This window comes from Rana temporaria, chromosome 6 (assembly GCF_905171775.1).
Source record: "Rana temporaria chromosome 6, aRanTem1.1, whole genome shotgun sequence".
Lineage (NCBI taxonomy): Eukaryota > Metazoa > Chordata > Amphibia > Anura > Ranidae > Rana > Rana temporaria.
The window spans coordinates 124,320,928-124,348,413 of record NC_053494.1 but is presented as its reverse complement, the minus strand read 5'-3'; the positions used below and the strand labels follow the sequence as shown (position 1 = coordinate 124,348,413).

General features: G+C 47.1%; 2 protein-coding genes across 3 annotated transcripts in view; one reads left to right on the top strand and one right to left on the bottom strand.

The window, feature by feature from the left end:
* Positions 1-9,526, bottom strand: part of FASTKD2 (FAST kinase domains 2) — a 41,615-nt gene extending 32,089 nt beyond the window's left edge. The window contains exons 1-2 of the mRNA XM_040357312.1: positions 9,425-9,526; positions 5,441-6,206 (exon numbers count right to left, since the gene is read on the bottom strand). Of these exons, the coding sequence (XP_040213246.1) occupies positions 5,441-6,121 (681 nt within the window). The 5' untranslated portion in view covers positions 6,122-6,206; positions 9,425-9,526. The remainder of the gene's footprint in view (positions 1-5,440; positions 6,207-9,424) is intronic.
* An 87-nt stretch (positions 9,527-9,613) lies between these two features.
* MDH1B (malate dehydrogenase 1B) overlaps positions 9,614-27,486 on the top strand; it is a 61,960-nt gene continuing 44,087 nt past the window's right edge. Inside the window, exons 1-3 of one of the 2 annotated variants that reach the window (XM_040357313.1) lie at positions 9,614-9,748; positions 13,864-13,976; positions 20,884-21,018. In XM_040357313.1, the coding sequence (XP_040213247.1) occupies positions 9,727-9,748; positions 13,864-13,976; positions 20,884-21,018 (270 nt within the window). In that variant the 5' untranslated portion in view covers positions 9,614-9,726. The remainder of the gene's footprint in view (positions 9,749-13,863; positions 13,977-20,883; positions 21,019-27,486) is intronic. The other variant, XM_040357314.1, reaches the window with a different exon arrangement.

Sequence of the window (27,486 nt, the reverse complement as noted above, 5' to 3'; positions counted from 1 at the left end):
GGTGTCTGTGATTAGAATATCATTATCATGCATATGCTTTAGTTTAAAAAAATATAAAATAAAAAAAAATAAAAAAAACAGGAAAAGAGAAAACATGCATCAACAGGAAACACGCATTTGAAAGAAACTTTTCAAAATATATATTTTTTTTAAGCAGCCTCTCTACAGCAGCGCTAAAAATGCCAGTTTGTTCGCATTTAACCGCGTTTTTACATTAGTGTTATTGTGCATTTCCCAAGTTTTTTCATTAAAGACACTCCCTATAATGTAAAAACCCCTAAAAACATCAAACGCGGCTTGGTACAGCGTTTAGGGGCGTTTTTTGTTTTTACTGCTCCTGGAAGCACGGGCTGTCATTTTGTTCTACTGCTTCTAAACATGTATGCCTCCAAACTTCTCTGACAGTTTATGTGTGCATGGACACATAGGCCAACATGGAGGGGCATTTAGAGGCAGTTAAAAAAAAAAATCAGGTGCACCTAACAGCAGCTGGAAAAACATCCTGTGTGCAGATGTATAACTGTACTCTTACAGGCTTCCAGCCGGGGTCAACGTGTTTCGACTATTTATGGCTTCTTCAGGAGCCAAAGTATTGAAAGGGTATCAAAAGGCAATGGCAAACCATGGAATCAATCCTGGGGGTGAACACAGGGGCACCAAGACCACATGCGAATAGTAGGTTAAATAGGGAGACCTTAAAGTGGAGCTACATCCAAATAGGGAAGTTCAGCTTTATGGCCTCCTCCATCACTCCGGTTTGTGAAATAAAGCTTTTGAGGAGAAGGGGGGAAGCGGGTACCCCGATTTGACAGGTACTCGCAGGCACGTCTGCTCCGACTGCCTAGGCCAGGGGTCTCCAAACTTTTTACTTCAAGGGCCACATTCTATATTTTACACATATTCGCGGGCCGGAAAAATAATGTATAAATAAATCCACAGTAGAAGAATAGAATATAATTTGACTTACTGCTCACAGCAGGACTGGATGGTGCCCCTATATTCTTTGCTGGCACCTAAACGCTGGAGCATCATGCAGCGGGGCTAAACTTCCAGCGTGCATGAGGCTTTACACCCGTGTCCCCATGCATCCGTGTCCCCATATATCTGTGTCCCCATCCATCTGTGTCTCCCCATCCATCTGTGTCTCCCCATCCATCTGTGTCTCCCCATCCATCTGTGTCTCCCCATCCATCTGTGTCTCCCCATCCATCTGTGTCTCCCCATCCATCTGTGTCTCCCCATCCATCTGTGTCCCCATACATCTGTGTCCCCATACATCTGTGTCCCCATACATTTGTGTCTCCATACATCTGTGTCTCCATCAGTCTCCCCTTTCATCTGTGTCCCCATCCATCTGTGTCCCCATCCATCTGTGTCCCTATCACTCATCAGGCTATCCCCACAAATTGGTGTCCCCATTAGAGCCCCCCCCCCATCATTCATCCGAGTCTCCCTGCACATTTGTTTCCCCATCACAGCCCACCCCAGCCTGCATATTTGTGTCCCCATCAGAGCCATCACCTCCCCTTCCGCATATTTGTGTCACCATTAGAGCTATCAGCCCCCCTCCTCACATGTTTGTGTCCCCATAAGAGCCACCAGCACCCCCACATTTGTGTCCCCATCAGACCCCACAGATATTTGTGTCCCCATCAGAGTCATCACCCCCCCCCCCACACACATTTATGTCCCCATCAGAGTCAGCCCCCCCCCCCACATTTGTGTCCCCATCAGGGTCATCAGCCCCCCAAAATTTGTGTCCCCATCAGTCTACAACCCCCCCCCCCCACGTGTGTCCCCATCAGAGTCATTAGCCCCCACATATTTGTGTCCCCATCAGAGCCATAAGAGTTATCAATCCGCCCCACATTTGTGTCCCCATAAGAGCCACCCCCCCCCCCACATTTGTGTCCCCATCAGAGCCATTCAACCCACCAACAACACAAGTGTATCAGCCCCCCTCCTTGCATGTGTCCAGCGCGTCTCCATCACTGGCTTTGCAGACCTGCTGCACCTCCCGACTCCCACCCCGCTGGTATTACACACTCGTTACTGGTTAACAGCGAGGCGGGAGGCGGGAGCAGGGAGGCGGCTACGGGTCTGCACTAAACACCTCATTGGCTGCTGGGATGCCGTGATCCCAGCATCCAACACAGTGAGACGCCGGAAGGGATTGCGAGACCTGCGCTGCTTATTGCCTGGGGCGAATATGCAGCGCAGGTTACACAACTAACAGGGGAACTAAGGATTCAAGCTGCTGGCTGGAATAAATGGCCTGGCGGGCCGGATGTGGCCCGCGGGCCGTAGTTTGGAGACCCCTGGCCTAGGCGATCGGAAGTTGTAGTTCTTCCCCCCTCCCCCCCCCCCTCCTTCTCACAGTCTTTTGGAACACATGACAGGTCCTAGAAGACTGTGGGACCATCCATGATGCACAAGCTGTCACAGCCAGGTGCCCATAGTAAAGATGCCAGGGAGACAGGACACATGGTGAAATGGCTGGGCTGAGCACAGCACTGGATCATGGGACAGGTGAATGGCTGTTTATTAAAAGTCAGCAGCTACAGTTTAACAGTTTAGCTCATAGGAGCTCTTCATTAAGCTACTTCCAAATAGTCAAAATGTGTGAAGAAGATCCAAGACTGAATCCCCGTTAGGAAAACAAAATCATAAATGATAAAGTGTACCGCTGGTAAAGCGCCGCCAAGACCCCTTTCACAGTGGGGCATTTTTCAGGCACTTTGGCGTTAAAAAAAAGCTCCCTCAGTGGGAAGGGGGCTTTAGGAGCGGAGTATTAAACGCTCCCAAAGCGCTGCAAAGAAGCGGCTTGCAGGACTTTTTTTGACGCCCTGCCAGCACAGCGCCTCAGGCCGCGTACACACGGTCGGACAAAACCGATGAGAATGGTCCGACGGACCGTTTTCATCGTTTCACCGCTGAAGTGGCCTGATGGTCTGATGTGTGTACACACCATCAGTTCAAAATCCGATCGGGTCAGAACGCGGTGACGTAAAATACACGACGTGCTGAAAAAAACGAAGTTCAATGCTTCCAAGCATGCGTCGACTCGATTCTGAGCATGAGCGGGTTTTGAACCGATGCTTTTCTGTACTAACCATCGGTTTGGTCCGATTGGGCAGCGGTCCATCGGTTTGGTTTTGAAGCATGTTTTAAAATTTTGGACTGAAGGAAAACAGACCGATAGCCTATACACACGGTCGGTTTGGTCCGATAAAACTTCGGTTCATTCTCATCGGTTTTGTCCGACCGTGTGTACGCGGCCTCAGTGTGAAAGCACTCGGGCCTACACATTGGGATTGCAGATGCAGCTTCTTTCAGGCGCTTTTTTTTTAACGCCAAGACCCCTTTCACACTGGGGCATTTTTCAGGCGCTTTAGTGTGAAAGCACTCAGGCTTTCACATTGGTTTTCACTGGAAACCGGTCACAGGAGTGCAAAATGAACTGCACTCATGTGATCCCCAGGAGACTTGCATTTATACGAGCTTTGGCTGTACTTCTCTATTAATACAGTGATTTCCTATCATCATCTGTTCCATTTGGTGGCCATATTGCATAAGTAAGATTTCTGATTGAGGTATTACAGGAAACTACTGTATTAAAGCTTAAAGTGGTTGTATAGTCAGAAGTTTTTTTTATAGTAATGCATTCTATGAATTAAGACTAAAAGCCTTCTGTGTGCAGGAGCTACCTCAGCATCCCCTAATTACTTACCTGAGCACCATCTCTGTCCAGCGATGTCCATGAATGTCTTGTCCGCCTGGGACCCTCCCTCCTGTTTGGCTGAAACACAGCAGAGGTGCCACTGTCTCCTACGGCTGTCAAAGTCAGTTAGCCAATCAGAGAAGAGAGAGCGAGAAAGAGCGCAACAGCTTGGCTCAGATGACCCCTTAAAAAATCCTCCTTTGTCCATGACCACCCCCACCTCTCAAAAAAAAAAACGACTATACCCGCCCTTTTTTCCGCCTTTCATAGAAGCCGTACTATACCTTCTACAAGGGAAACATGATCTTTGGATGAAGCACAGGCAGATGAGTGATAGGTCCTCCCCCCATTCATAAATCATGTTTCATTAGAAGTAGCTGTAGTACGGCTTCTAAAAATGGAGCAGCTGGGTGAAAAAAGTATAATCGGGCTCTCATTTAGATGAAAAGTTCATAAAACATGAAAATAATTGTGAAGAACAAGGAATTGGATGATCTAAAGTAGAGGTCGACCGATATATCGGCCGATATTTTGCCGTTTTGGAGAAATCGGCATCGGCCGATTTTTCTCCAAATTTGGCCGATATTTAACATGGCCACTAGCGGTGGCCGCGGCTCCGGAGCTAGGCCGAAGCCGCGGCCTTTCCTGATGCTGTGACCGCGGAGGCAATCCGCGGATTGCCGCATCAGGAAAGGCTGCGGCTTCGGCCTAGCTCCGGAACCGCGGCCATCTTGGTACACCCAGCCTTGGTACGCCCTCCTCTCTGTTTACACCCACAGAGGAGGAGGGGCCCACGCTCGTGGGACAGAAACCGCTCTCTGGTGTCTGTACTACGGTGAGGGGGGGTCTGTACTGAGGAGGGGGGTGGGTGTCTATCCTGAAGGGAGAGGGGGTCTGTACTGAGGGGGGTGACACTATATATTTTTTTGCACCAGTGCCCCCTGCCAGTGCCACTTGCCGTCCAGTGCCATCTGCCAATGCCAATACCAGTGCCACCTTCTATCCAGTGCCAATACCAGTGCCACCATCCAGTGCCAATACCAGTGCCACCATCCAGTGCCAATACCAGTGCCACCATCCAGTGCCAATACCAGTGCCACCATCCAGTGCCAATACCAGTGCCACCATCCAGTGCCACCATTCAGTGCCACCTTATATCCAGTGCCACCTTCCAGTGCCAATACCAGTGCCACCTTCTATCCAGTGCCACCTGCCAGTGCCAACTATTGCCATCCAGTGCCACCTACCAGTCAGTGCCAACCAGTGCCACTTGCTAGTGTCACCTGTTAGTGCCAGTGCCAATTGGTGCCATCTGTCAGTGCCAACCAGTACCATCTGCCAATCAGTGCCACCTGCCAGTGTCAATTAGTGCCACCTGCCAATCAGTGCCATCTGCTAGTACCATCTTTCAGTGTCATCCAGTGCAACCTGCCAGTGCCAATAAGTGCCACCTGCCAATCAGTGCCTTCTGCTGGTGCCATCTTTCAGTGCCAATTAGTGGCATCCAGTGCCACCAAAAAAAAAAAAAAAAATCGGCCTAAAATATTGGCCGCATAAATCGGCATCATATATCGGCCGCCCCGATTTCTAAATATCGGCATCGGCCAGAGAAAAACCCATATCGGTCGACCTCTAATCTAAAGTACAGTAAGTGGTGCGCTTTAAATACTGGCATTTCCCAAAAACATTCAAAATGTAAAGATAAACAATTAAACCCACCTGGCAAATAAGCAGAAGATTCTGAATCAATTTTGACTGTTGATATATTTGTAAACGCACAAACACATATAGCATCCGGATCAAAGCCTCGGGTGACATGACTGGAGCCATCTTCAAGATTCCATGAGTCAGATTGTGAAAGTGTGGATGACCGACTATGGAGTCTCTTTCAGCGAGTTTCTGTTTCTCGTTAAGCGCCAAGAATGTATTCCAGAGTTTTAGAACACCTTGGAAAAGTTCATCTTTCCTGTACGAGGGTCTTGAAAAGACATTCAATACATCCCTGGGAGTAGTACATTTATTCAGAGCAATCACAGTATAAGATGGGGTCATTTTAGGGGTACTAGACAGTTCATCTGGTGTCAAACTAACCTGTTCATTTAAAGGGCTAACATGATTACCATCAGAGATGGCAGGAGAATCATTCAATGGTCCATCTACCCAATCAGATGTCATATTTTTTTCTTGATTAATTGGTGAACTCTCATGACTAACACTCCTTATGGGTACAGTGACTGAACTGAATGGCGGTCTCAAAGTACGAGGATCTGAAGGCAGAGGAAGGGTAGCTTCTGATCTATAGTTCTTTGGAAATTTAGAAAAGCTCATCCCTACTAAAGAACTGCATGATTGTAGCTGCCGTATCCTTTGCAGCATGTATATACAGGTCTTGCTCCCCATCTCTGTAGTCTTCCGAGAAATTCTGGCAAAACGGCATTGAGGGGGGAGGGGGGGGGGTTGTATTTTTCACTGCTGTGTCTATTATCTGCAAACAAAATGGAACAAAAACAAAAGATCATACAAAATGCACAAATGAAATCTCTTAAATCAAATTACAATTGGCATCTTTGGCAATAGTCTAAAGCAGGGGTCTCCAAACTTTTCAAACAAAGGGCCACTTTATTGTCCTTCAGACTTTAGGAGGGCCGGATTGTGGCCAGCAGGGGGAGAAAATTGTCACAGGCCCTGCATTAGTGAGAACAAATATGGCCTCAGGGTTGGTGGGCAATAGGAGGAGGAGTATTCCCCCTATTAGCAGGAGGAATAGTATCCCATCATTGGTATCGGTGGACAATATAGTGCCCCATTGTTGGTGTCAGTGGGAGGAATAGTGCCTCATATCAGTGGTAGGAATTGTATCCTAAGGGCCGGATAACGGCAAGCAAAGGGCCACATCTGGCCCTCGGGCCGCAGTTTGGAGACCCCTGGTCTAAAGGCTCAATTCATAAAGCTGACTGGGATAAGGATCCCTATATTCCATATAAATCTATTTAAAAAAGGAGTTCACTTTATTATTTCATCTCCCTATATACCATTAGCGTACTTCTGTTGCAGAAAGAAAAAAAGCTTTCTATGTATTTTAGGATAAGGCCTTTCCTCAGCCTTCAGCTTGTTCAATAATAAAGTTCATGACTTCCCGGTTTGGATTTAGGACATGAAAACTGTTAAGACTCAGGAAGTAAATCAGCAGCTGACTTCATTAGAACACACCTTGCACCAGTCCTGCCCCTCTAGGAGATTGCTACCACCCACCTCTGTACTCGCATGCAGACAGTAAGGATGAGCTCCGGCGTGTTCAGGTCCACGTGCAGAGCCCGCCAGGAAGCCGGTATTGCGCTGCGCTAATCACAGGCAGAGAGACATTGTCCCGATGTGCGGCTGCAGAGATCGGAAATGTCTCACTGCCTGTGATTAGCGCAGCGCAATGCCGACTTCCTGGTGGGCTCTGCACGTGGACTTTGCAAACATGCCGGAGCTCATCCTTAGTATTGAAAACAGGAGAAGTGTGTCCTTCTGTTAAAGAGCCCCCACAGCAAGCAGCTTGCTCTGGGGGCACCCGACCTAAGCCACAGCTCCCTGTGTCTAATCAGACTACGGAGCCCTGGCCTGGCCCCACCCCAATATCGTCTCAATGGATGAATGACTAATTAGCAGGAGCCTATGGCAGCTGTCTCAGCCAATGAGGAGGGGAGTCCTGGACAAACCAGACACTCCTACAACATTTGCTGGATCTAAATAGGGCTCAGGTAAGTATTAAGGGGGCTGAGGGGGCTGCTGCACGCAGAAGGCTTTTAATCTTAATGCATTAAGTTAAAAAAAATGTCTGCTTTTACAATCACTTTAATGCATTAAAGTAGTTGTAAACCCTATTCATGAAATTTGGCCCAAGCATATTTATCTATAGTGTTTGCTTATCTCTCTGCAAAGCTTTAAGTGCTGTGTCTTTCTGCTGCTCCGTTCCTTTGGGATCAGCAGAGTCACTTCTGACAAGTTCTCGAAAACATGAGATAACAGCAGCTACAAATTTGTGTTGGGGAGGGAGCTTAGAGGTAGATTAGCAGAAAGCTTGTCTATTCAGATAACAGTTCTGCATGTTCCTTCTTTCCTCTGCCTATGTGGAGTGGGGTGCGTCCCTTTACTTCAATCAGCTCTCACACAGTGCAAATCCAGACTCCACACCCACCACTATGTGCTGCTGAAACAGGAAGAAAGATTTGTAACGCCAATGTCGGGACACTGTTCCCTCCAGCGACGCCAATGTCGGGACACTGTTCCCTCCAGCGACGCCAATGTCGGGACACTGTTCCCTCCAGCGACGCCAATGTCGGGACACTGTTCCCTCCAGCGACGCCAATGTCGGGACACTGTTCCCTCCAGCGACGCCATTGTCTGGACACTGTTCCCTCCAGCGACGCCATTGTCGGGACACTGTTCCCTCGGACACTTTTCCCTCCAGCGACACCAATGACGGGACACTGTTCCCTCCAGCGACAACAATGAAGGGACACTGTTCCCTCCAGTGACACCAATGAAGGGACACTGTTCCCTCCAGTGACACCAATGACGGGACACTGTTCCCTCCAGTGACACCAATGACTGAGCACTATTCTTCCCAGTGACAACAATGATGGGACACTATTCCCTCCAGTGACAACAATGATGGGACACTATTCCCTCCAGTGACAACAATGAAGGGACACTATTTCCTCCAGTGACAACAATGAAGGGACACTATTTCCTCCAGTGACAACAATGATGGGACACTATTCCCTCCAGTGACAACAATGATGGGACACTATTCCCTCCAGTGACAACAATGATGGGACACTATTCCCTCCAGTGACAACAATGATGGGACACTATTCCCTCCAGTGACAACAATGATGGGACACTATTCCCTCCAGTGACAACAATGATGGGACACTATTCCCTCCAGTGACAACAATGATGGGACACTATTCCCTCCAGTGACAACAATGAAGGGACACTATTCCCTCCAGTGACAACAATGAAGGGACACTATTCCCTCCAGTGACAACAATGAAGGGACACTATTCCCTCCAGTGACAACAATGATGGGACACTATTCCCTCCAGTGACAACAATGAAGGGACACTATTCCCTCCAGTGACACCAATGACGGGACACTATTCCCTCCAGTGACAACAATGAAGGGACACGATTCCCTCCAGTGACAACAATGAAGGGACACTATTCCCTCCAGTGACAACAATAATGGGGCATTATTCCTCCCACTGACAGACACCGGGGGACAGATGCTACATACACCTAGGTAAGTATAATGGGGAGAAATAAACCAAACCCATACTTCTCTTTTATTGCATCACTTGTGGACAATTTGGGGTATCGAAGTTCATTGTCATTTCACAGCTGTACACAAGGCTTGACATGTTGGGTATGGCCTCATCTTTTACATTTGGTACTATATTGTGTGCACTCAATTAACGATTAGGAGTTAACAGAAAGGACTCCTGATCATGTGACAGCCAATCACAGATCACATGATCTGATAGCCCTCCAGCATTACAATGTATAAAGTAACAAGTGAAATGATGAAGCTGTGCTTTATAATGATCTGCCTGGACCAAGCACAGCTCATCGATCAGTCCACATCTTCTACATAAAGTAACATGAAGCCGATGTCAGGCGAACACGATCACAGTGAGCCTCCAATGCACTCACCTTGATCACACACCGGGGAAGAACATCATGACTGCCCCCAGGACGCTGCCGTGACATCAACAAACCACGCCCCCCAGCTACGGCAACCACGATGGCCCAGAACCCGATCACGCGTTGTGACAAAGTCTCAATAGAGAGAACGGCTACAGCGACCCCTGGAGGCCAACAGTGGAAACGTATTTGTATACAGACAGACGAGAACAGCGGGAGGTGCGTGGTGATGATCCGCCCCTGAATCTTCTGTGTAGCGTTGCTTGGCAACACCACGCCGTGACTTTCTGCTGCACTGTGTGGGTGACGTGATGGCGAAGTTCGTACTTGCAGGTAAAGTTGTATTCTCTCTTGTGGCATAACTGTCTAATGTATCTTCTCCTATTTCTGAGGAATATAGGCGTAGTACGTAGATAGAAATCATTAGCTGTGCAAGAACACTAATACGGCTACAGTCACCTTAGAAATAAATCCCGAAGTGATTGCTTCCATTTACCACCAGAGGGCGCCCGCCTCACCTTCTCACCATGCCAGTGTACACAGGGACAGCGGATTGGACAGTTACAGTGGAAGTCCACCCTAACACTTAAATTCTCCCCTGCAATCATTAAAGCGGAGGTTTACCCTAAAAACATGTATATAACATTACATTCTGCATACTTCCAACATTTACAGTATACTGTTTGTTTTTTGTTTTTTTGCTGTACATATCGTATTATTGCTATTTTCCACCGGCTTCCGGGTACTCGCTCCCGCGGGAGTAGGCGTTCCTATGCAGAGGCGCAGTATCATGTGGGACTTTGTCCAGATGATTGACGTCTTGAGACATAAGGCTGACCTTCGCTCACATTAAAGCGGAGGTTCACCCTAAAAACATGTATATAATATTACAATCTGCATACTTCCAACATTTACAGTATGCTGTTTGTTTTTTGCTGTACATACCATATTATTGCTATTTTCCACCCGGCTTCTGGGTACTCACTCCCGCGGGAGTAGGCGTTCCTATGCAGAGGCGCAGTGTCATGTGGGACTTTGTCCAGATGATTGACGTCTTGAAAATAACTTCCCGCAGGCGGATAAGGCGCGTCACGAGTTTCCGAAAGTAGCCGAACTGCGAGTCGGCTCTATACGGCGCCTGCGCACCGACTAGGAGCCGTGTAGTGCTGACTGCGCAGGCGCCGCATAGAGCCGACTCGCAGTTCGGCTACTTTCGGAAACTCGTGACGCGCCTTATCCGCCGGGGGGAAGTTTTTCTCAAGACGTCAATCATCTGGGCGAAATCCCACATGACACTGCGCCTCTGCATAGGAACGCCTACTCCCGCGGGAGTGAGTACCCGGAAAGCCGGGTGGAAAATAGCAATAATACGGTATGTACAGCAAAAAAACAAACAGCATACTGTAAATGTTGGAAGTATGCAGATTGTATTGTTATATAAATGTTTATAGGGTGAACCTCCGCTTTAATGTGAGCGAAGGTCAGCCTTATGTCTCAAAATGAAAAAAATCCAGTTTTTCTACCTTTATTTTGCAGTAACCAGTGCCGTCACATGACTTCAATTCTACTTCCTTCTGAGACTAAAATCAGCCAGTGGGTGTGGTTACTGAAATCTCGTGACATCACTTCCTGGGAGGGACACCGTTCCTGTGTAGCAGGATGGGGGGAGCTGATCATTCCGCCCAGTGTTCTCTCTCATCAGTAAGGATGCATTGTACATCCTAATTCATGAGAAAATTCAGAAATAAAAAGCCCCATCCACAGGGGGGGAGGTGCAGTTCACATATACAGTATAGCCAGGGGCGGACTGACAACTTGTGGGTGCCCCTGGGCAATAGGAGATTATGGGGCCCCCAGGCAATAGATTATGGAGCCACACAGTATAGACACACAATATACTCACACAGTATACATACACACACTGAAAATGTACTGGAGAGGCGGGACAGCTATAATCTTGGTATTTTTACTGAGGATGGCAACCCTGATGGGGCCCCCTAGTGGTATGGGGCCCTCGGCTAATGGTCAGTCTGCCCCTGAGTATAGCTGTGCACAGGAAAAGGAAGCTGGATGGGGGGGGGGGGGACTGTCAGTGTAGCTGGAAGTGCTCTGGGGTCTCAGCTCACAGTCTACAATGATCATAGTACAGGCAACCACATCAAGGCTCTGTTTCCACTAGTGGGACTTGTCATGCGGCTTTGGACACATAAAGTCACATGACAAGTCACAGGCTATTGACTTCAATGGCACCCATTCCCATCTATGCGACTTTGAAAAGGTGCCTGTAATGCTTTGATGCGACTTTGATCCAGAGAGTGTAAAATTGGATCAAAGCTGCACTCAAAGTCGCATCAAAGTTGCACTCTAAATCGTGCAATTTTGGGGTCGTAATAGTGGAAATGTAGACCAATGTTTCTCAACTCCAGTCTTCAAGGCGCACCAACAGGTCATATTTTCAGGATTTCCCTTAGATTAAACAGCTGTGGTAATTACTAAGGCAGTGAAACTGGTCAAATCACCTGTGCAAAATAATGGAAAGCCTGAAAACATGACCTGTTGGGGCGCCTTGAGGACTGGAGTTGAGAAACACTGATGTAGACTAATGCCCTGTACACAGGATCGGTCCATTAGATGAAAACGGTCTGATGGATTTTTCCATCAGTTATCCGATGAAGCTGACTGATGATCAGTCGTGCCTACACACCATCGGTTAAAAAAACGATCGTAAGGGAGCTGCGGTGGCTCAACACGATTGGCACTGCGCTGATAAGCCATTCGCCTCTGCAGCTAGGGGTTCGGATCACGCTCTCGGCTACATGTGAATTGAGTTTGGTGGTCTCAGCCCGGCTCCTGGTGGGTGTGCTATGCGAGGTAAGCCTGCGCTTAGTACGCCCACCCCCCTCCCACAAAAACCACCACACTTACACACAATCGAAATTGGGTTAACATGCACGCACTTTGACCACGCAGTCTCTAAAAAGAGAGGCGAAGGACTAACAGGGCTGGTTGAGCGGGCTAGATCCTCTCACTCCCTTATAGGGAGTCCCTCTGCCCCGTTGGGCTTCAAAGCGGAGCAGGTAGGGCGGGCTGTGTGGGAGGACCCCCTCACGCACCCGCCATTGCCACCCGGGGCATGGAGAAAGGTGGCAGATTGCCTCTGGGGGAGGCCTGCCTACTCCCAACTCCTGCAGTCCGGCTCCTCTCTCGAGTACACGCACAAAATACACAAAAAAAAAAAAAAAACGATCGTGTCAGAACGCAGTCGCGTAAACCACGTACGACGGCACTATAAAGGGGAAGTTCAAATCCAATGGCGCCACCCTTGGGGCTGCTTTAGCCGATTTTGTGTTAGTAAAAGACGATTTGCGCTTTTCTGTCTGTTACAGCGTGATGAATGTGCTATCTCCATAAGGAACTCTAGTTTTACCAGAACGAGCGCTCCCGTCCCCTAATTTAGTCTGAGCATGCGTGGATTTTTAACCGATGGACGTGCCTACAGACGATCGTTTTTTTTTCTATCGGTTAGTTAACCATCAGATCATTTTAAAACAAGTTCATATTTTTTTTAACCGATGGTTAAAAAAACAATGGGGCCCACACACGATTGGTTAGTCTGATGAAAACGGTCCATCACACTGTTTTTCATCAGACAAACCGATCGTGTGTACGCGGCATAAGGCTCCATTTATATGCAAAGTATACTCTACATCAGGGGTCTCCAAACTGTGGCCCGGGGGCCAGATGCGGCCCTTTGCTTGCTTTTATGCGGCCCTCTGGGTTTCATCCACGTATACCAACAATGGGACATAATTTCCCCCCCCCCCACCCACTCACACAAATAAAAAGACACAATTCCTCCCAATTACACCAAAGATGGGGCACTATTCTCCCCAATGGTGGGGCACAGTTTCTCCCAATGACACCAATGATGGGGCACAATTCCTCCCAATGACACCAATTATGGGGTACTATTCCTCCCAGTTAAACAAATGATGGGGCACTATTCCTTCCAATGACAGCAACGATGGGGGACAATTTCTTTCAATGACACCAATAATGGGGTCCAATTACACCAATGATAGGGGACAATTCCTCCAAGTGGGTCCAACAATGGGACACAATTCCTCTCACTAATATCAATGATGGGCCACAATTTCTCCCAATGACACCAATGATGGGACACTATTCCTCCCACTGAGAAAAACAATGGAGCATTATTTTTCTCTCAATGATGTTGGGACCTATTCTACTCCCAACGGCCGCAGTCCGGCCCCCCTAAAATCTGAAGGACAGTTAAACGGCCCTTAGTTTAGAAAGTTTGGAGACCCCTGCTCTACATGTTGAACATGTTTTCTTACTATTTTACTTTGTGATGCCTTACATAAGAAATGTATACAGTATGCACTATGTTTACACAACTATTCAATGTACCTCCCCTGTCCTTACAGGAAAGGCAGACTGCCCATATTATGCCAAAGCAGAACTTCTTGTTGACTATCTTCAGAAAAACCTGCCACATTTCAGCGTTCATAAAATCACCTGTCACCCTGAGGACTGGGAGGTAGGAGACCACTAATGTCAATTTAAAATCTTTGATTATTTTTGACCAAAGGGAAACTGGCTCATATCTATGTGTAGAATGATCATACAGGGAGGGAAAAAGGTGTTTGATCCCCTGCTGATTTTCTATGTTTGCCCACTGACAAAGAAATTATCAGTCTATCATTTTAGTAGGTTTATTTTAACAGTGAGAGACAGAATAACAACAAAACAATCCTGGAAAAAATTATTGATTTGCATTTTAATGCGTAAAATAAGTATTTGACCCAATGCGAAAAACAGGACTTATGCCGCGTACACGCGGTCGGAAATTCTGACTGTGTGTAGACTCTATCAGACTTTTTCTGTCAGAATTTCCGACAACAAAAATTTGAGAGCTGGTTCTCAATTTTTCCGACGGGAAAAGTTCTTGTTGGAAATTCCGATCGTCTGTATGAGTGAGTGAGAAACTTATATAGCGCAACAAATGCGAACTTAATCGCCTCAAGGCGCTTGGCATCCAAAGTTGTACAGGTCTTTCAGAAGAGGTGGGTCTTCAGTTTTTTCCTAAAAACCCGATGGTTTTCTTCCAAGCGGATGGTCGTGGGTAGAGCATTCCAGAGCCGTGGTCCTTGGACCGAGAATCTACGTTCTCCCTTAGATTTGTAGTGAGATTTGGGGATTTGGAGAAGGTTTTGGTTGGTTGATCGGAGTATGCAATTCCGATGCTTAAAAAAAAAACATGCATGCTCAGAATCAAGTCGACGCATGCTCGGAAGCATAGAACTTTATTTTTCTCGGCTCGTCGTAGTGTTGTACGTCACCACGTTCTTGACGGTCGGAATTTTGTGTGACCGTGTGTATGCAACACTAGTTTGAGCCAACATTCCGTCAGAAAAAAATCCACAAATTTACGATCGTGTGTACACAGCATAAGTACTTGGTGGCAAACTCCTTGTTGGCAATCACAGAGGTCAGACGTTTCTTGTAATTGGCCACCAGGTTTGCACACATTTCAGGAGGGATTTTGTCCCATTCCTCTTTGCAGATCCTCTCCAGGTCATAAAGGTTTCAAGGCTGACATTTGGCAACTCAAACTTCCACATATTTTCTATGGGACTAAGGTCTGGAGCCTGGCTAGGCCACTCCAGAACCTTAATGCTCTTCTTCTTGAACCACTTCTTTGTTGCCCTGGCCATGTGTTTTGGTTCATTGTCATGCTGGAATACCCATCCACAACCCTTTGATGCAGTGAAGTTGTCCTGTCCCCTTAGCAAACCCCCCCCCCCCCCCCCCCCCAAGCATAATGTTTCCACTTCCATTTTTGATGGTGTTCTTGGGGTCATAGGCAACATTCCTCCTCTTCAAAACCTTGCGAGTTGAGTTGATGCCAAATACCACGTACACATGATCGTAAATTCCGACAAGAAAACCGTGTTTTTTTTCCCAATGCTGGCTCAAACTTGTGTTGCATACACATGGTCACACAAATGTTGTCTGAAATTCCGACCGTCAAGAACGCGGTGACGTAGAGACACTACAACGAGCCGAGAAAAATTAAGTTCAATGATTCCGAGCATGCGTGTTTTTTTGCGTGTCAAAATTGTATACAGACGATCGGAATTTCCGACAGGATTTTTTTCCATTGGAAAAATAGAGAACCTGCTCTCAATCTTTTGTTGGCAGAAATTCAGACACCAAAAGTCAGATGGAGCATACACACGGTCGGAATGCTCACATCGGAATTTCCGATCGTGTGTATGCAGCAAAAGTTCTTGATTTTGACCACAACACTTTCACCCAGTTCTCCTCAGAATCATTCAGATGTTCATTAGCAAACTTCAGACTGGTCTTGAGCAGCGGGACCTTGCGGATGCTGCAGGATTTCAGTCCTTCACGGTGTAGCATGTTACCAATTGTTTTCTTGGTTACTATGGTCCCAGCAGATTCTCTCCCATGTAGTTCTGGGCTGATTCCTCACCGTTCTCATGATCATTAAAACTCCACGAGGTGAGATCTTGCATGGAGCCCCAGACGAAGGGAGATTGACAGTTACAGTATTTTGTGTTTCTTCCATTTGAAAATAAAAAATAATCGCACTAACTGTTGTCACCCTCTCATCAAGCTGCTTGGCGATGGTCTTGTAGCCCATTCCAGCATGGTGTAGGTCTACAATCTTGTCCCAGACATCCTTGCACAGCTCTTTGCTATTGGCCATGGTGGAGAGATTGGAATCAGATTGATTGAATGCTTCTGTGGACAGGTGTCTTTTGTACAGGTAACAAGTTAAGATTAGGAGCACTCCCTTTAAGAGAGTGCTCTTAATCTCAGCTTGTTACCTGTATAGAAGACACCTGGGGGCCAGAAATCTTGCTGATTGATCGGGGATCAAATACTTATTTCACTCATTAAAATGCAAATCAATTTATAAAACTTCTTTGAAATGCTTTTTTCTGGATATTTTTGTTATTATTCTCTCTCACTGTTAAAATAAACCTACCATTAGAATTATAGATTGATCACTTCTTTGTCAGTGGACAAACATACAAAATCAGAAGGGGATCAAATACTTTTTTCCCTCACTGTAGCTTATTTATGTAAAGGTGGACTTGTTTTGATTGATTTCATTTTGGGATACATTTTATGTATTTTCTTCCAAAAGTGAAACTTTAACTTAAAGGGTTTGTAAAGGAATATTTTTTTTCTCTTAATAGCTTCCTTTACCTTAATGCAGTGCTGTTTTCATGTCCTCATTGTTCGTTTTTGCTCTCAAGTTGCTGTAATTCTTCTCTGATCTCCACACTTCCTGGTTGTCTGTTTCCTGATAACCACAGTACTGGGAGCTTTCTCTCTGTGGTCACTAATCAAGGAGGTGTGATTACTGTGTGTCAGCACCAATCAGTTTCGTTTTCCAAACCATCACTGCCCTGTATTGGCTCTGTGGCTCTGTACAGCACAGAGGAAACAACATGCAAAAACGAAACTAGAAACTACAGGTACATTATATGATTGATTTTTATCTATTTTTAATCATTTTTAAAAGGAATCAGTTAACTATTATGGGCCATATTCTCAGTGAAGTTACGATGGAGTAAGTCAGATACTCCATCGTAACTCCCTTTTTTGGCCAGTGTATCTATGCTCCTGATTCTCAGAATCATTTTTGCATAGATACACTTAAGATCCGCCATCTGTAAGTCACTTACACTGGCGGATCTTAAATGCAATGACGCCGGCCGCCGCTAGATGGCATTTACGTGAAGGAGTCATTTGCATATGCAAATGATCCTTCTACGCCGATTCCCGAACGAGTTCGCGTCGCGTAACCGTCGCTAACGTCGTTTGCGTAAGCGGAAATTTAGTCCTGCTATATGGAGGATTAAATTTCCGCAAGTCTCGTGTAGGCCATGTTACGGATGGCGTCGGGTCCCCGTCGTGTTTTTTCATTGAGTACGTCTTTTACGTAAGTCGTTCTTGAATACGACTTTACGTCAATGACGCACACGTCGGCGTCATTGACGTTTTCCGCCGAGAACTGGAGGATGCGCACTGGGCTTTTTGCAGCCCGGCGCATGCCCAGTTCTTTCGCATCGGGGGCGCGCTTCATTTGAATAGAAGACGCCCCCTTGGAGATCCGCCAGGCTACGCCGGGACACTTACACTCCGCTGTCCCAACTTATGGAGCAAGTGTTTGGGGAATACAACACCTGCTCCAGTAAGTTGGGACAGCGGAGTGTAAGTGCCCTAAGCGCAGCAGGCGGATATTTTTCGAGAATATGGCCCTATGTCTCTATACCCTGTAAACAGTCATTTCAGCCAAATTTTTTTTTTTATTTACAACTCCTTTAATGCAGATCTTCCTTGATTTGCCTGCATGTCAATATGAAACTTAGTATTGCGTTTCTGGAAAGAAATTCTCAAAATGAAATGGAGAATGAATGAAATTGCAAGCATTTTTTAAATGGATGATTAAAACTGATTGAGGTACAATAGAACATTCCGTTTATTATATTGCAGGTGCATCAAGACAAAAAACATGCAAATTCTTTTTTTTTTTTTAAAAAAAGCAGCCACAGCCTGATATGCAATCCCTGCTGAGTCTAAGCTAGAGTTATCTAATCTGTACTGAGCAAGAGCTTTGCTGTGCGCAGAGCTATAAGTATGGCTCAGCAGGAGGAGTGTTGGATCTCTTCTTCCACACATTGAGGAAGGGTCTTTCTTTGCAGCATGCTGGCAGGGGGTAGGCCTGTCTGCTCAGGCTGTAACTGTATGTCCTTGCACACCTGTTTTGATGCACCTAGAATGTATTTAGCTGGTTCAGCCCTGGTTCACACTGGGTACGATTTGGAACGATTTGAGATGCGATTTGACATGTCAAATCGCATCTCAAATCGGCGGCAATTGTCGGCAATGGCACTGTCCTAATCAGTGCGACGCCGCATCTGCGATTTCAAAAAGTAGTTCCTGCACTACTTTTTGCGATTTCGGGCCGCGATTTACATTGAATTGCGGCCGAAATCGCGGCAAAATTGCAGCCGCGAAATTGCGGTAAAATCGCGCATTTTACCGCGATTTTGAATTCGCAGCAGTGTGAACCTAGGCTCAAGGATTGTCTGTCTCCACTGGCATTATATATTCAACACTCACAAATGCTTCCCTATTTGTAAGTGTATGCAAGCAGACAGACAGCAGCTGACAACTGGGTCACACTTGTCAAAACTGTGTCTGCAATAGCACTTTAAACTAATAGTTGTAAAGGGAATTTTTGCTTCAGGTACATTATGAAAATTCTATATAATTATCATGAAATCTTCAATCCAGCCAGCAGCTTTGGTCTGTTTTTTGCATTATTATCCTCATTACTATTCAGCTGTGCAGACAAAAAAAGTCCTTGATATCAGAATGAAAATGAGTCAACAGAGTAGAAACACTTTGCTTATCAGAGGGTTTATCAGGAACTTATCAGAGAGCTTAGGGTCTATTCACCAATCCCCGGGGAGGTGTGCCCAGAATGAGGAGGGAGGGCCTATAAATATTCTGAGATCTGGCAGCCAGGGGCAGACTTCCTGGGTCCATTCCTTCAGGAGGAGACTCCTGTGCAGGGGCTCTGCCCTGGGTAGAGAGATAGACAGAGAAGAAGCCAGAGGGGTAGATCCACAAAGAAATTACTAGATACGCCGGCGTAATTTCAAAATTCCCGCGTCGTATCTTTGTTTTGAATCCTCAAAACAAGATACAACGGCATCTCGGCTAGATCCGAGAGGCGTACGTCTTCGTACGCCTTCGGATCTTAGATGCAATTTTTCGGCGTCCGCTAGGTGGCGTTCCCGTCGTAATCCACATAGAGTATGCAAATTAGCTATTTCCGACGATCCACGACCGTACGAGCGGGCGTCGCATTTTTTTACGTAGTTTCCGTTCGGCTTTTTCCAGCGTATAGTTAAAGCTGCTATATGGTGGCGTACTCAATGTTAAGTATGGCTGTCGTTCCCGCGTCTAATTTTGAAAATTGTACGTCGTTTGCATAAGTCGTCCGTGAATGGGGCTGGACGCCATTTACGTTCACGTCAAAACCAATGACGTCCTTGCGACGTCATTTAGCGCAATGCACGGCAGGAAATTTTAGGGACGGCGCATGCGCAGTTCGTTCGGCGTGGGGACGCGCTTCATTTAAATGAAACACGCCCCCTACCCGCCGCATTTGAATTCCGCGCCCTTACGCCGCGAGAGATACACTACGCCGCCGTAACTTACGGCGCAAATTCGTTGTGGATTCAAACCAAAGCCAAGTAAATTACGGCGGCCTATCCTCTCTTAAATACGCTGCGCCGGTGCAGATCTTTGTGGATCTGCCCCAGAGTGTCCAGAGACTGAGCAGAGCCACATTGGAGTTGGTGGGAGGAAGCACAACCATTGTAGGTGAGTAACTGCTCTTGCTATACATAGGGATGTGGACTGGAGGGGCCTTACTCCCCAAGCAAGTGCAGTGCAGGAGTTGTTCAAGACAGCCAGGAGTGTGCAATACTGCTTAGAAGTTTGCCCAGTACAGCCAGAATTTGTGTAAGACAGCCAGGAATTGTACAAAACAGCCAAGAGAGTACAGTGCAGCCAGCCAAGGTTGTGCAATACAACCTGCATTTTTTTGTACAGAGCAGCCAGAAGCTTAGCATTCCTCGATTAGCTGTACAGTTTTGGGTTATCCCATGCTCCCCAACCCTATCCAAAATACTGTTCCAATAAAAACCACAAAAAAAACCTAGACTGATTTTTTTAGCCAAAGGAAGAATGCTGAAAATCCAGTGTATGCTGTGAGCTACTGGCTTGATACTGGCTTCTACTATCTCTGATGCCCTGTACACATGGTCAGAATTTCCAAAGGGAGCTTTTCATCGGATATTCCGACCGTATGTATGCCCAATCTGACTTTTTCCATCCGAAATTTCGACGGACTTAGATAGAGAACATGTTCTCTATTTTCCCTGATGGAAAAAATCCCTATTGGAAAATCCATTCGTCTGTTTGGAATTCCAACTCACTAAAAACCACGCATGCTCAGAATCAAGTCGACGCATGCTTAGAAGCATTGAACTTAATTTTTCTTGACTCGTCGTAGTGTTGTACGTCACCTCGTTCTTGACGGTCAGAATTTGGTGTGACCGTGTGTATGCAAGACAGCTTGAGCGGAATTCCATCAGAAAATCCATCTGAGTTTATTCCGACAGAGAAAAACTGGTCATGTGTCCAAGTCATCACAACCACACATTTCAATTTTTCCTGGTGTCACAGGGACAGGAAGTGAGGGGAATCTCTCTCTGTAACAACTAAAACCTAAATATTAAGTCTTCCCACTCCATCAAAATGTTGAAATACTGTTCTGATATGTTTAATTTATGATCTTTTTTTTTTTTTTTGCTGGTTACGGTAAGTAGCAATGGATCGCAGAACTTTGCCTAAAAAATGGATGGAATGACAGGCACTCACCCATAATATGGAGAGAGTTGTTGGATCGAGGCGGCAAGGGATTGCTGCTCGGAGGATTTAATGAGCTAATGGAACATGCACAGGTAAGATAACTAATTATAACTAAGATAACTACCATATTTATTGGCGTACCTGAATATTGGGAGTAGTGTGTGTGTATTGTTATTACCTGGGTATTGGGATTGCCTGATGTAACGAGACCCTTGCTCGCTCGCTTCCACTCTCCCGACACTCCTCTGCTACTATTGAGTCAGCTTGCAGATCGCAACGTCTGATGGTTCGGTCATCCAAGGCTCCGGGATCCGAACTACAGCTATGTGCCGTTCGGGATCCATAAGAACAAAACACCAGGCAGGCTGTATGTAAGTTCAAACAGGAAGACCTTTATTGGAAGTACACAACACACTTTTTTTTTTTTGAATCAAAGAGCTTTTATTTGAGCAAAATAACAATGTACAGAGCATACAGATAGCATACGGGTACAACACATGTCCAGTGGTTACAGGTAGAATACAGGTACAGGAGTGTCAGCGTTAGGCATTCTCATCATAGGCGATATGGAGCTCAACAACATTTTAAACCCAGTTGCCCCGGAATGTAAATACGTTGCAGTAGAGTTGACTATCAGACCACCTGCGCCCCACCCAATCTCCCTCTCCCCTCCTAGCTCTCCTGAGTGCAAGTTGCAGAGGAGTTCAACCACTTCCCCCAGATTTTTTCATACTTGGCTGGGCAGCCCCTATGTGAGTAGACCAAGTTATTGTACGGCAGTACACTGTTGACCTCTGCCAACCAGTGGGACAGTTCTGGGGGTTCCGGCCTCATCCACACCCGTGCTATGACCTTTCGGGCTATAAATAGCGTTTCATGCAGGAATACTGTAAGAAATTTATTTATGCCGACATCCGGGAAAATTCCCAGTAGGCATGGTTTGGGCTGCAGAGTGATAGGGGACCCCATTTTATCATGAAGGAATTTTACCACCTGTTCTCAGTAGGCCTGGACCTTGGTGCACTGCCAAATTAAGTGGAAGAAGGTGCCCGTGTCTCTAGTACACATCGGGCACGTAGCGGGGGAGTCCCTCTTGTACCTGGAGATCCTTAGAGGTGTAAGGTATGCTTTATTCACAATAAAGGTTTGCGTAAGGCGATCTGACAACTTCGGGGATACAAGTTTACAAGCGTCTAGAGCGTCGCTCCATTCGTCATCTTCCAGTGGGCCCACCTCCCCCTCCCACCTGGACTTTAGGGCATAGGCAGACACCGTTGCACTCGGGAGTGTGATCATAGCGTGAAATTGAGTGATCAGTTTTTTGGGGTCCGGGCATTTAACTGCAGCCATGAGGGGATTGTCAGCTAGGGCCAAGTTATCTTGGGGGAATTGAGCCTGAAAGGCGTGTCGTAGTTGGGCGTAGCGGAATAGCATGTGGTCGGGCAGGTTATATTCAGTCTGCAGCGCGTCGAAGGGCCTGAGTTTTCCGTTACTGGTGACATGGGATAGGTAGTAGATTCCCCTGGAACTCCACGCCTCAGTGTCCCCGATACGCTCCAGTTCCGGCAGGGCGGAGTTGTGCCACAGGGAGGTGTATCCGTGTAAGGGCGAAATGCCCAGCCTATCTGAGACCACGCTCCACACCTTCCTGTAATGGTGCAGCAATGAGTGGCGGTCTCCCACCGACTTCCCCCCCCTGCTATTACTACCATGGGGTCGCCTATTGACTGAGTCCACGCAGGGCACAGGAAAGCGGAGGAACCTAGTCCTATCTATCTTGTCCACGTGGAAGAGTTGTGACAGTTGGGCGGCCAGATAATACGCATTAAAGTCGGGTAGCGCCAGTCCAGCCAGGTCGGTCGGGTTTTTTAGTCTATGCCAGGGGAGTTTATGTCTTGCGGAGCCCCACACAAATGGCTTAAGAAGGGTTTCCAGTATTCTAAAACACCTGAGCACCAAATACACCGGTGAATGCCACACCATGTATAGAATCTTAGGGAGCAGGACCATCTTTATTAAATTTACGCGGCCCATGACCCCTACTGGGAGTCTGGCCCATACCTGGGTCCTGGACTTCAGCATATCGTACAGTGGTGTGACATTCAATGATACATAGTCCGCCGGGTCCCTAGTGGTCCGGATCCCCAAGTACTTGATCTCAGCCACTCTCTGTATTGGGAGAAGAGCCCTATCCCTGGTCATTGGGTAGCTATCTAGAGAAAGTATTTGGGACTTGTCCCAGTTGATCCTGAGTCCCGAGAAAGCGCCGAAACGCTCTATCAGGGCCAGTGCCAGGGAGAGAGAGTCAGTGGAGTCATCCAGGTAAAGAAGTGTGTCATCCGCATATGTGCTTATCCTCTCCTCGACGTCCCCCCTCCGGAGGCCCGTTATCCCTGGGTGCGTGCGTATGGCAATTGCCAATGGTTCTGCCGCCAAGGCATACAGCAGCGGCGACAGGGGGCAGCCCTGCCTCGTGCCACGCCGCAGAGGAAACTGATCTGAGGGCCACCCGTTGGCCAGTACTCTGGCCACGGGGGCCTGATATAGGAGCTTCACCCATTGTATGAATTTGGGACCTATCCCGAATTTGGCAAGGCATGTCCACAGGTATCGCCACTCCACCGAGTCAAACGCCTTGGCAGTATCTAAGGCTACTACTATCCTGGACCCTGGATTGTCATGGCTGGCCTGTAGGTTAATGAACAACCTCCTGAGGTTGAAGGAGGTGTTCCGGCCGGGCATAAAGCCTGCCTGGTCAGCATGTACCAGAGAAAGGACTACGGTGTTAAGGCGGGCCGATAGCACTTTGGCTAGAATCTTGATGTCTACTTGTAAAAGGGAAATAGGGCGGTACGACTCCGGCAGATGCGGGTCCTTTCCTGGCTTAGGGATTAGCACTATGGTGGCTTCCCTCATCGAGGGCGGGAGCTCTGAGCCATCGAAAATGGAATTATAGAGGGCGAGAAGCCTGGGAACTAATGTCGCAGCGTAGGTGAAGTAGAATTCGGCTGGTAAGCCATCCGACCCCGGTGCCTTGGATTTCGGGAGACCAGCCAGAGCGGCGGAGATTTCCTCCACTTTCAGTGGTTCCTCCAGTGTTCGGGTCTGCTGTGCAGTCAGTCGGGGGATCGGTAGGTCTACTAAAAAGTCCTCTGTCAGGGAGTCAGAGTCAGGGGCCACACAACACACTTTTAAACAGAATTTGGAACATCCCGCCCCCAACAATCGCTTTCCTATTGGTCAATTGTAAAGTACATTGAGTTCTCCTTCAGGTACTCATAACCATGCAAATGAGGGCTTGAACATGAGTCAGCTGGGATTGGTCAGATAGCTTGAGGGACTGTTATGTGTATTGAGACAGAAGCCCCAGGGGGCAATCAATGTACACAATAGCCAGACACAGAACAATGGAGCCGTCTGGCCTTAAGACAGAGCAGAAGACCCCCCACTGTGTAACAGATTTCAAAGAGATACCATTCAGCATTCCAAGGTCCATGACACCTGAGTACCTGTGTATTGAGAGTGTTGTGAGTGCACGTGGTATGTGAGTGCATGTGGTATGTGAGTGCATGTGGTATGTAAGTTCACGTGTGCTGTGAGTGCACGTGGTATGTGAGTTCATGTGGACTGTGAGTGCACGTGGTATGTGAGTTCATGTGGACTGTGAGTGCACATGGACTATGCGTGCACGAGGGCTGTGAGTGCACGAGGGCTGTGAGTGCACGTGGACTATGAGTGCACGAGTGCTGTGAGGGCACGTGGACTGTGAGTGCACGTGGGCTGTAAATGCATGTGTGTTGCAAGTACTTGTGTATTGTCTTGTTCAGAACCTGTGTATTGTTGAGTACTGTATTAGTGTCAGGAAGCTAGTTGTTAGTTAATTTGGACAGAGTATAACCCCCAATCCCCATTAAATTAGTATGTACAATGCCTGGGGGGTGTGGAGATGCGACTCGGTGTACATCTTGCGTCATGTTTGCGTTCCTTGATCATTTGATCGAGGGCAGAGGCGGCTCTTTAATTAGGCAAATTAGGCGGTCGCCTAAGGCCTCGCACTCGCAGGGGCCTCACGGCCGCCAAACTTACCCAATGCATTACCCCAGTTTTGAAGGCCAGGGGACCTTAATGCTTCCGCTGCTGTGCTCAGGCAGCGTTAAGAGCCCTGACTCAGGAGAGGGGCCGCCAGCGTCCCTAACAACCAGTGAATATCGGTGACACCACCCTTTGTGACGTCAATGACCCAGCATGTCCTCATTCAATGACTTCACAAGGGGGCGGGTTAACCAGGTGACACCCGCCCCTTAGTTATTAAAAAGCAGGATCTGGGGGCATCCTTGTTAAAGCCGCCCACCCGTAGACCCCCACAACCACCGGCCAAGGTTGTGGGGAAGATGCTTTTGTTCTTGAATTATTTTTCCCATTTAGGGGCGTGAGTGGGGCCCCATGTCAAGTTTTGCCTAAGGCCTCACAAAACCTAGAGCCGCCTCTGATCGAGGGCGAATACTGCTGTGCAAAATGTAAGCACATAAGCTAAGCAGGGCAATAACTTCTCCGCAGGATGTGGAAACCTTGCAAGAAGATCTGAACTAATTAATGGGGTGGGCAACTGCATGGCAAATGAGGTTTAATGTAAAATAATGCATTTAAATGGCAAATACAGTCATGTCCATAAATATTGAGACAATTCTAATCTTTTTGGCTCTATACACTACCACAATGGCCAACTGTTGTGAAGTGTGTTTTCTTCACCAGGGAAAGAATTCTTCGGTCATCCACCACAGTTGTTTTCCATGGTCTACTGGGTCGTTTGGTGTTGCTGAGCTCACCGGTGCATTCTTTCTTTTTAAGGATGTTCCAAACAGTTGATTTGGCCACACCTAATGTTTTTGCTATCTCTCTGATGGGTTTGTTTTGTTTTTTTCAGCCTAATGATGGCTTGCTTCACTGATAGTGACAGCTCTTTGGATCTCATATGGAGAGTTGACAGCAACAGATTCCAAATGGAAATAGCACACTTGAAATGAACTCTGGACCCTTTATCTTCTCCTTGTAAATGGGATAATGAGAAAATAACACACACCTGGCCATGGAACAGCTGAGCAGCCAATTGTCCCATTACTTTTGGTCCCTTAAAAAGTGGGAGGTGGTGTATAGAGCCAAAATGATTAGAATTGTGTCGATGTCCCAATATTTATGGACCTGCGTGTTTATGAATGCAATCTACTTACTAGGGGGAGAGCCTCTGGGGAAATCTAGAATCAAAAAAGAATTGAGGGTCTTAGTAGATGACAGGCTCAGCAATGGCATGCGATGCCAAGCTGCTGCAAGCAAAGCAAAACGAATATTGGCATGCATTAAAAAGGGGATTAACTCCAGAGCTAAAACAATAATTCTCCCGCTCTGCAAGACTGGTCCGGCCGCACCTGGAGTATGCTGAATGATGTGCTGGAACTGGAGAGGGTCCAGAGAGGGGCAACAAAACTAATAAAGGAACTGGAGGACCTTAGTTATGAGGAAAGTTTACGTGCACTGAACTTGTTCTATCTGGAGATAAGAAGCTTGAGAGGGGATATGATTTTAATGTACCGTACTGGTGATCCCACAATAGGGATAAAACGTTTCCATGTAAGGGAATATAATAAGACACGCGGCCATTCACTGAAGCTAGAAGAAAAGCAGTTTAACCTTAACCACTTCCATACCAGGCACTTACGCACCCTCCCGCCCAAGCCAATTTTCAGCTTTCAGCGCTGTCGCACTTTGAATGGCAATTGCGCGGTCATGCTACACTGTACTCAAACAAAATTGGCGTCCTTTTTTCCCCTCAAATAGAGCTTTCTTTTGGTGGTATTTGATCACCTATGCGATTTATTTTTTTTGCACAACAACTAAAAAAAGACTGAAAATGTTGAAAAAAATTACGTTTTAATTTTTTTCTGTTAATTTTTTTTGTAAATAAGTACGTTTTCGCTTTCAATTATGGGCACTGATATGGCGGCACAGATGGGCACCGATGAAATGGCACTGATGGACATCGATGAGGTAGTACTGGTGGGCACCGATGAGGTGGCACTGATGGCGGCGCTGGTATGTGGCACTGATGGGCACTCATGGGCGGCACTGATGGGCACTCATGGGCGGCACTGATGGGCACTCATAGGCAGCACTGATGGGCACTCATGGGCGGCACTCATGGGCACTCATAGTCGGCACTGTGCACTCATAGGCGGCACAGGTGGGCACTCATGGATGGCACTTATTGGTGGCACAGATGGGCACTAATAGGTGGGCACTGGGCATGGATGGGCACTGTGGGGTGGCACTGATGGACACTGTGGGGTGGCACTGATGGATCCATGTTGCCAGTCAGTGCCCATTTGTGGGCACTGACTGACATTTTTTTTTTTTTTACTGCCCTTTTTTTTTTTTTTTACTGCCCTTTTTTTTTTTTTGCCCTTCCCTGGTGGTCCAGGGTGGGCTTCCCTGGTGGTCCAGTGTGGCGATCCGAGGGGGGACTGCACTGATAAACAATCAGCGCGAACCCCCCCTGTCAGGAGAGC